The 10,308-nt window shown below is 33.9% G+C and overlaps 1 protein-coding gene across 2 annotated transcripts; it reads left to right on the forward strand.

Annotated features, from left to right (window-relative positions):
* The first annotated feature begins 411 nt into the window (after window positions 1-411).
* Window positions 412-5,046, forward strand: LOC141592663 (kinase-interacting family protein-like). 2 transcript variants are annotated; one of them, XM_074413418.1, is made up of 3 exons: window positions 412-645; window positions 1,436-1,604; window positions 3,932-5,046. In XM_074413418.1, the coding sequence occupies exons 2-3, from the start codon at window positions 1,475-1,477 to the stop codon at window positions 4,843-4,845; spliced, it is 1,044 nt and encodes a 347-aa protein (XP_074269519.1). In that variant the 5' UTR covers window positions 412-645; window positions 1,436-1,474; the 3' UTR covers window positions 4,846-5,046. The 2 variants fall into 2 exon arrangements, with proteins under 2 accessions (XP_074269519.1, XP_074269518.1); XM_074413417.1 differs by lacking the exon at window positions 412-645 and adding an exon at window positions 1,243-1,350.
* The last annotated feature ends 5,262 nt before the right edge of the window (window positions 5,047-10,308 follow it).

Genomic DNA, 10,308 nt, shown 5'->3' on the forward strand with positions numbered 1-10,308 from the left:
GACACAAAATGGGACAGAAGATTTATACTAATTTCATATGAAGTGATATTTAACTCGTCTTAAATTTAAACAGATAATACCGTCTTAAGGGCGACCGGATCAATTCATGAACTATACAACCAGTTATACTATATAGAATATGAGCTTTGTAATGAAGTATCCGAGTTTTATGTTAAAGAATATGAGCTTTATTAGAAAGTATCTAAACTCATCCATTTACACATTAAAATATATGAACTATAAATTAGCTCGGAAAAAAATACATATAAGCTCGGATTCTTATACTTTGATTATACAATGCTCTATATACAACTGAATGTATAATCCTATTTGTGGGACCGGATGATAAAAATATAGGCGTAGAGCATATAGGCATAAGCCCGGTCATATCAGTCTGGTAAGGCTTTGAAAAAACTGAAATCACGACAACGACTTAACCAGTCACCACACTTGGAGTGTTGGACTTCATTAGTTCTGTTCACTTCTTTTCATCATTTCCTCCTCTCTTATCATTTTTCATTTCAAATCCAACCCACTTTTTTCCAATATATATATATATATAATCCCTCTTTCTCTACTTTATTACCATTTACCACCCTCTTTGTCTCTCTTGCCATTCTTGCTGCTGCTGTCTTCTAACTTCTTGTACGTACTCCTTTACCTCGCTTTTTTTTTATGTTTCAATCTTATTTTTTTATTTCTTAATTTAAGGTATGCATTAAAGCTTCATTAAGGAAATCATCAAGCACTATAATTGACTTTTAATTTCCCCTCCTTTTTATGTGACTTCATCGGTTTTTTTATTGGTCAAACACTCATTTAACGATGAGTAGGTAAACATTTTAGTCTGAAAGAATAAGACGGGATTTTGAACTATTTCATAGTTAAATGTGACCATTTTTGAAAAACAGCTTACTATAAGCTGTAACACATGGTTACATTTGACCATAAACTGGTCGCAAATCCCCTCCTATTTGTTTCATACGGTATTGCAATTCCTTCTGAAATAAGAATTTGCGAATAAACTAAACCTAGAAACTAGAAAATAATTAACCTCGTAACAAGATTAAAAAATAGGGATTAGAGCGTCAAAGAGTCAAACTAGTCTCTGCGACAACACAAATGCAGTTAAACACAAAATTAATTACTCTGTTCCCTTATTTACCTCTCTATTAACAGAATGTCGTACTCGTAGTCAATTGTACTCCATATTAGTTGGTCACGGCGACAATAAAAAAAGTGTACCGATACCAATACATGGTACAGCTGATTGGAATTAAATGCAGACGTGGAGTTAAGTATAAGTGTAATAAATGCAAATCTAACCATCGAGATGGGCACACTTTAGTAGTTTAGTCTCTAGATCCCTCTTATTATTCCTCCATCACCTAAACTACGTCATCATTTTGTTTTAACACATGCTTTATTTTTGTAGGTATTGAATTCAAGAAGAGTACCAAGAGAAAATCCGAAAATGGTCCAACAACATACATTGCCGACGGAAAAAGTGGCCACGCGAAATGACGGCTGTACCACCATAATTCCGGTGGACAAACGTTACTCTAGCTGTTCTAAGCCGGTTTGGTTACTCTCTACTCTTGCTGGTAAATCTCTCTATTAACCTCAATTTATATGTTATTACTCTGTTGTTAATGTGCTCCAAATATAAGACGATTTAACACGTGAGATTAATCCAAATTCTTACGCATTTCTCGCATAGTTATATTGATTAATGAGTTAATTTCAATTAAAAGATCGTCTTACTTAAAGTATTTGTCTGTCATTGTTACAAATTTTTGGTTACAAATTATTTTACACAAACAAAGCCAAAGAAAATACGGAGAATGTCTGGGTATAGTGGTTATTGGTTAAGAATGGTCCTATTGTAAACAATAGGACCCAAGTTCGACTGTTCGAGACCCCTGCCCTCGATATTGTACTTGTGGCTCATTTAACACCATAGAAAAAAAAAACTAAAGAAAGTGCTACCCAAAGTTTATTGTAATACGTCATTATCTCATATTAAGACAATGAATATCACTCGGATATCTCTCAAAATGAACGGAGTACGTCATAACTTAACAATTTGTATTACTATGAATGAATTTCCAATAAAAATTTAACAATATTTTGTAAATGATTATTGTGGGAGTATAAAAGAAGATAGCACAAGGAATTAAGGAAGTTTAGTGAGTTAGTTAGGTTGTTGTTCTTTTGTGGGAAGGTTCCCAAATAGCATATCTAAATCTCATGTTGATATGACATTGGCATATGTATGATTTAATTTTGTGCATCTTCATACGGTAATGCATCATGATCTAATGGGCCCATTTCTTTGTCATAGAAGATGAAATCAATTATTGCAATGTGTTCAAAGTAGATGAGATCTACTTTGACTCTTCCTAGAGTCCTATCCTATGTCATCTGCCCATCGTTAGCGTTTCTTGTTTAAGACCGTCTTAACTTAGACGATTCTGACACTCGATTAAAATAGAGATAGAAATAACAGAAGGTTGTGAAAGGTTAAGTCAGACCAACTGGCTCATCATAGATGTAAAAATTTGGAGATGTGCATACCAATCTTGTCAAGCTCGGTAAAATTAACGTTTTGTCTAAGCCGTCTTAACTTAACACGATTCTGACACTCGATTAAAATAGAGATGGAAATAAAAGAAGGTTCTGAAAGGTTTTAAGTTAAGACGGTCTTAAGTAAAAGTGTAAAACCAACATGCTCAAGTTTGGAGATGTGCATGCTAATCTTGTCAAGCTCGGTAAATGAATCGAGAAAAAAACGACCTTGAATACTAATGACGTCTTAGTGTAGTAGTACTCCGTAGTTTTTGCTAATCTTGTCAAGCTCGGTCATGTGTATGAAGCCTGAAGGATCACATATTCAATCCCCTCCCTCTCGAATTATACTGATTGCGTGTCTCGTCTTAGTTCCGAAAAAAAAATAACCCAGACTCAGTAGTCTTGTGTCGCCTTTTATGCAATTAGGATTTAGGAAACCTTTAATAAAACATTTGCAGTTTGTTGGACATTTTGAATTCAAAACATTATAAATTTGAAATAGTAGATGAACAAAATAGATGGAATCTTCTTTTGTCTTTTTACTGTTTTGCTTTTATACTGACCATTACTTTGTCAGGCTTGTTTACCAGACTTTGTTCTTTTATCTTGGATGAACTTTTTCTGTAGAATTTATTCTTTCTGATTTTTCAGAAAATTAGATTTTCTTTTGCATTTTGTAAGCTTATCAAATTTATCAGCTTTTCTAATATTCTGAAATTTTGAATTTACTTAAGATGAGATTTGTTGTGCTTCAGAATTCAGACCTCTGCATAAATCGATAGAATCTTGTAAAGACCATGAATCGTCTTGGTATTGCGACTTGTGTACATGACATATTTTTTTTGGTCTAAACCATCCGGTAATCCGAACCACATTGGGCCGACTAATCCGGATTTCGGGGCGTGTCCAAGGATTACGGTATTTAAACCCCTCCCAATCGCAGTTGTGGGGGATCGATCCGCAGCAGACCTCCCTACCAAGCGCAGCCCCATGCTACCACTGCGCCAACCAACGATTGGTCGTGTACATGACATATTGACATCAACATTATACGTTGTTAAGTTTACTACATTAGTACCCGTATCCTGAATCGTGCCTATCAGTGGTGGAGCCAGGGAGGGGCTAGCAGGGCTGGCGTTTGAAAATTTCAAAATTTTTAGTTAAAAATTTTTGAATTTTTTTTAGACCCCCTTATAATATTACCGTTTCGCCCCCACTGACTTACATTCCTGGCTCCGCCACTGGTACCTATCAAACATTTACGAGTGTACAGGCCTGCAATGTTAATGTGTCGAGTATGTGAATGCTTTTTCATGGTGTCGTTCCTAATCGATTTCCTTACTTGTCTGTTTTATCGCAGATTTAGACGAGAGAATAAGAGTCTTAGTGCTGAACTCCGACCAATCAGACACGTTTGCCAAAAGAGCCGAGTCATATTACCAGCAACGACCCAAGCTGTTGGCGCTCCTCTTAGACCTCTACAACAACTATCTATCCTTGGCTGATCGGTATTGCCTTTTCCTTCACAACCATACTCGACATGGGCCCACCTCCTCTTCTGAGCTTTTCTCAGGCTCGTCGTCCAACCATCTTAATGAAGAAGACAGCCAATCTGATGCCGAGAGCTCCCTGTCCTATCAAGTACCAAGCATACAAGCTCACATTCTTCATGATCGAAACAACAACCTCCTTAACGATGATATAATAACGGAGTTGGTCATCAAAAATGTTGAATACGATATGATGGCTCACGAGCTAGGGTTAAAGGAGCGAGAGCCTCTAGAGTCGTCAAGGAAGATTGAGCTACAGAAGAGTCTCCTAGAGGTGTTGGAATCTGAGAGGATGATACTACTGAATGAAAACGCGGGATTGAGGTATAAAGTCAACGTCCTGGTCGAAGAAAACAAAGGGTTAGCCACAGAATCAATGTTCATGAAGCGTAAGGCAGGAGAGTTAGCGCGGTGTGTGCTTAATATGAGGAATGATTATCGAGTTTGTACACTGAGCCGTAAAATTGAGGATCTTCAAGGGAAGATATACGGGTTGGAGAGGAGGAATCGCGAGTATTATAACAAGTTGGTGGAGCTAGAGAAAGGGAAATGTCCTTGTGAAGAAGGGAGTGTGAGTAATAGTGAAGAAATTTGCTTTCAAGGGAACAAAGACAAAGAAAGTTGTGTTGAAAAGAAACAGATGAAATTTTCTAAGTGGTGGAATAAGGTCAAGAGTTATGATATGTTGTTCCTTTGCAAACCTTGTAAATCTTCTGTTGGTTAAAAAAACTACAAATTCTTATTTAAGATGGGTGTATTCGTTTTAAGCTTAAAACGGGTATATCAGCATTCCCGTTGAAAGCCTAGGGTATATGTAATAGGAAGATGTTTAATTTGGTAGGAGATTAACTCTAAAAAGGTTAGTATTGGTATTATGGAGAAGTTATATATGAAATTAAACAAGAAATATATATTTTGTAGCGGAGATGGTCGAGTGTAATGTTACTTTGTACTATATTAGTTAATAGCTAGTTACACTGACCTTTAACTGTTATAAGTTTACGTTTATTATTTTCTATAAATTTTTGTAACGGTTTTAAGCTTGTAAACAGAGTTTTTAGTAACTATCTTTTCATTTAAATGACATGATATTTACATTAATGTATTTCTTTATTATTACATGTATATCATGCTTAAAATTTTCTTATTAATTGAAAGTAGTATTCTGGGGGACGTCTAAGTTACAAGGGGTGTTATACCCTACCATTGGACGGATATCGGGGATATGTAGTCGAATAGCAAAAGTAGCTTGTAAAGCTAATGTGGTAAAGCAAATTACATTGTGTAACTTGTGCTGTAGTTGTCCTTTGAAGATGCTTTAAAGAAATAGAAAACGCGATATTTTACATGGTGAAATATTTTAAAGTGATCCAATTCCAACCAAATTAACTTATTATGATCAAAAATTACAAGCCAGGTCATTTTGATGTAGTCCTTACTACCATTGTCGTAGTTTAAGGCAATCATATTATTTATAAGGGTTTTTTGTCAAACACAACCTTTAAAAAACTTTTTTTTCCAAACAAAACCTTTAAAAAAAAAGTTTGTGAAACACAACCTTTAATAAATTTTTTTTTTGTTAAACATGACATTTTGGCTAGAATTTGAACACTTGCAATAGAGTGACTTTAAGTCGATATTTGAGGTTGCAAACGAGGTCGATTTGAGGTGTTCTTATACTCTTTGGAAAGGTGGGACTACAAACTTTCCAGGCGTTACCAATACGGTGGTGATAGGCGGCCTTATGTGGGGTCTATTGGTGTGTAAAGTAAGGTTGGTCAAGGAGTGAATTGGAGGTAAAAACAAATAAGAAAAAAACCAATTCACTCCTTAATCAGCCTTACTTTACACACCAATAGACCTCATATAAGGCCACCTATCACCACCGTATTGATAACGCCTGGAAAGCTTGTACTCCCACCTTTCCAACGAGGTTAAAAACACCTCAAACCGACCTTGTTTACTATCTCAAACCTCGACTGTAAGTCACCCCATTGCAAGTGTTCAAATTCTAACCAAAATGTCGTGTTTAACAAAAATAATTTTATTAAAGGTTGTGTTTCACAAATTTTTTTTTTAAAGGTGGTGTTTGGAAAAAAAAGTTTTTTAAAGGTTGTGTTTGACAAAAAACCCTATTTATAATATCTCATACGGAATTACTCTCACATATGGACTTTACTCTTTCACATACACATATTCATTATTTTTCCATCTCATACCCTTTTACCTAAACCTAAGCAAACCAACCTTTCACATACTCTTCTATCAATTTTTTCCCCTAAAATTTAAATTTGGGGAGCGTTTGGTTAGAGAAAGAGAAAGGAAAAGGAAATTAGAAATGGTAAGAAGGGAAATGTAAGGAATTACCTAAAACTTAACTAGTTGTTTGGTTAAATCGAGAAAATGAAGTGTGGTGGATTGTGGTTTGTTTTGGTGTGCGGGTGGTGGTTTAGGTGGGTGGTTGTGGTGGTGGTGGTGGCGGTGGCGTCGTGCTGCTAATGGTGGTGGTTTAGGTGGGGTGGTTGTGGTGGTTGTGATGGTGGTGGTGGCGCCATGGTGGTTGTGGTTGTGGTGGTGGTTTGTGTAGGGTGGTTGTGGTGGTGGTTTTGGTGGTGGTGGTGGTGGTGGCGATGGTGTCTTGATGGTGACCGGTGTGGTGGGAGTTGCAAGTGTGGTGGTAGGTAAATAAGGTGGTTGAAGGGTAACAAAGGTAATGAAATCTCATACCTTGGGGGGTGGGAGGTAAAGAATTAGATAGATTGAGGGGTAAGGAAGAGAATTTTATTCTCTTTGTTTGTGTCAAACAAACACCAACAAAGGAAATCAATAACTTTGTATCCCTTTCCCTTTCTTATAGACCTCCAACCAAACGCCCTCTTAATCTAATTGCTTCAAAAACATAAACAATGGATCCTAATTCTCGGATTTGTGAAGCAATTTAGTTGTTTATTAATTACTAAGCTAATACGTTTTAATGAGAGTTATTTAATTTATCATTGTTTTATTTCGTTATATAATAGGATGAAATAAGGGTTTATGGTTGGTATATGGTTGGTGGTACTTTGGTGGTTGGTGTGGTGGTTAGAGTGGTGCACGGAGGTCAAAGTAGTGCGAGTTTGGTGGGTGAGTCGCGGGTGTGGGTGAGTGAATCTGGAGGTGGTCCGGTTGGACGAGTTTGGTGGTTGAGTCCGCAGGTGGTGCGAGTTTGGTGGGATGCAAGGTGCGACTATGGGCGGCTGTTGGTGGATCAGTTGACAAGTGGTCCGGTGATGCGATTCCGGTGGGTTAGTGACCATGTGGTCCGGTGGGAAGATGGTGAACGGAGGTTGAAAGGGGGTTTTGTGCGTGGATGTGTTTGCTGTTTTTTTTTTTAAAAAATTGTTTGTTTTTTTTTTGAAAAAATAAATAAAAGATCATAACTAGTGGGTGAAGTAGCAGTTGAGGTCGGCCGGAGCAGGGGAGGTGAACATAGGTGGTGTTGGGGGGAGGTGAACATAGGTGGTGTTGGGTGGTGAAGGGAGGTGAAGGAAGGGGAAAAAAAATTAATTGGGGAGGAAAAAAATGACAAGGATAAAATTATAAAAAACGCATGTAAAAGAGTAACAAAATCCGTATGTGAAAAAGCACGACCCATCTCATAAAGTGGTGCATTTAAGAATCTCCTATTTACTAAATGAATAGACGAAACTCCAACTTTCCCCGCCTAAAAATATTTCCTAGAATAGTGCTTGATATTTTTAGCATATACTATATGTGTGAACATGATAAGTTATAAATGAATATAATCTTTTGTATTTAAATATTTATAATATTTAATATTTCACATTCTGTACAAATTTATCTCTGATGTTTCTAGGATAAGGAAATTCTTTTTTAAATACCTTGTTGATAAAAATTTATTAACTTTTTATGATAAGAAGTTGCAGCTAAAAAATATGGTATTTGTAAATATTTGTTAAAATTCATTGACTTTTTATGATAATTTTGCAGCTAAAAAATATGTTATATTTGTAAATTAACATCATTAATTTCTCGGTAAAAAAATAAATAAAAATTAAAAAAAAATACTCATTTTATTACTTCTTACAATTTAAACTTTTATTTATTTCTCTAATCAAAATACATTAAGGAGAAACATGAAAAATAAGTTAATTGTCAATTTAAATTCTATTAATAATACACTAAAAAGTAAACTCTATAAAATATCTGCATATATTGCATGAGGTCTATATTAGTAACTCTATAAATAGTTAAATACCGCGCATTCATTGCGCGGAATCTAAACTAGTTAAAATTAAGTAGTTGTTCTTTTAGTACACTTGTTGGGCTCGAAACATGGTGCTCCCATGCTGCCATATGGGCTAAAGCCCATAAAGGCTGACATGGCCATTGTTAGCCCCTCCTTTTTGGGCTCAATTTCAATTTATTACAATTCAGTCCAATTTATTTTGTTTGTTGTATTTCAATCCGTTCAATTAAGTTTGTATTTTACAATAAATTACGAATAAGTGAATAACTACTATGTATTTGCATATTTTTACAAAAAATTACCATGTATTTCCGTTTTTACAACGACTTTTAGGTATACTCTCCGATTATCACTGTATATTTGAATCGATACTCTTTTTTTCATATTTATGCAGAATACCAAGAATCTATATGTAAAACGATTATTTGTATATTTGAATCAAATTTATGGCGATTAATTGTAATTATCCTAATTAGAACTGAAACAATGCTCCGTAATTAACAACAAATTTTATTGTATACCCTGAGCACACAATAAGAATCTATATGTAAAACGATTAACATAATTTCTGAATAAAAATATAAATGTATTTGATATTTCGTTAATCAATATATGTATCATGAGAATTTTTCTTGATACAAGTTTTTTTTAGTGTGCCCTTGAAACATACAATAAAAAAGGGATATTTGACATGGTACCCTTATAAGTATTTCGTAGTTCTTACGTGGTATCACCCGGTTTTTAAAAACATCATAGATGTCCATAAGATTTATAATTTGTTCACAAAATGACCAAACTAATACAATTTTTCCAAAGGTGAAATTTAAAAAAAATATATATATTTAAGATTGAGTAAATGGAATTTATAATAACCTTTTGACAACTTATCACCAAAAAAGCATTAGAAAGTGCATATACTAAACATTTAAAAATGTCATATTAGAGCATGTTCGATATTTTAAGAAATTTTCATTAAATTTAGGGGCACCGATGATGTTTTATTGTTTTCAAAAACAGTAAAACTCTGGAGAAACGATCTCTCAGTAAGTTATTGAGATGCCATTTATGTCGTAACTATTTATGTATTTTTCATACAACTTTTATCATTCATCATGGTTCAAAATGTCTCTTTCACTTAATACATGTTTTCATAATTATCGTATTACATTTTATTACATATTGTGACCATTTTTATTAGTACCTCATTATATAGTATTCATACTCATTTTTTTGTTTTTTTGTAATATTTTTCCATCAATTTGTAATTGATTTCTCAATCTTATTGAAAGTCCATCTCTCAACCGATCTACTACTCATAACGACTAATAATAATCTGTTATCATAAAGTATAATCACTTTTGATCCGGCATATCAAACTATCTTTTTCTTGAATTCTAGTATCAAATAAACCACAAAATCCGTTCAATATCGGAGGAGAGATTCGAAACCGAGACTTATTGTCCATTCCCTATCTACTAAAAGAATAGGTTAACTCATAAATTTCCACTCCAAAAAGCATCTTTTTACATAAGAAAGCTATTAATAATTTAATTGTATTCACTAATTAAGGAAATTAATAATTATATTGTATTTCATTATATAATTCTTTTTATTAAATTTAATTTTTTCATCAAATTATACAATTTTCGCTAAATATTAAACTATAATATTTTAATTAAAGTATAATAATATAAAACTACTATAAACCACTAGCTTTGTGGTATAAAAAATACTTTTTTTAAGAAAATACATTTCAGCGCATTACTCAATTCCCTTTTAACTCATTTTCAGTTTTAATTTCTGTGTTTTGAAACAAAATACATAACGAGAAAAAAGAACAATTAATTAGATACCACTATTATTTTACATTGAAATTTTACTCAGTTTTCTAGAATAATTTTAGAGTTTATTTTTTTTTCTCATATCAAAATACAATAA

Source organism: Silene latifolia, chromosome 7 (assembly GCF_048544455.1).
Source record: "Silene latifolia isolate original U9 population chromosome 7, ASM4854445v1, whole genome shotgun sequence".
In the NCBI taxonomy this organism is placed as follows: Eukaryota; Viridiplantae; Streptophyta; class Magnoliopsida; order Caryophyllales; family Caryophyllaceae; genus Silene; species Silene latifolia.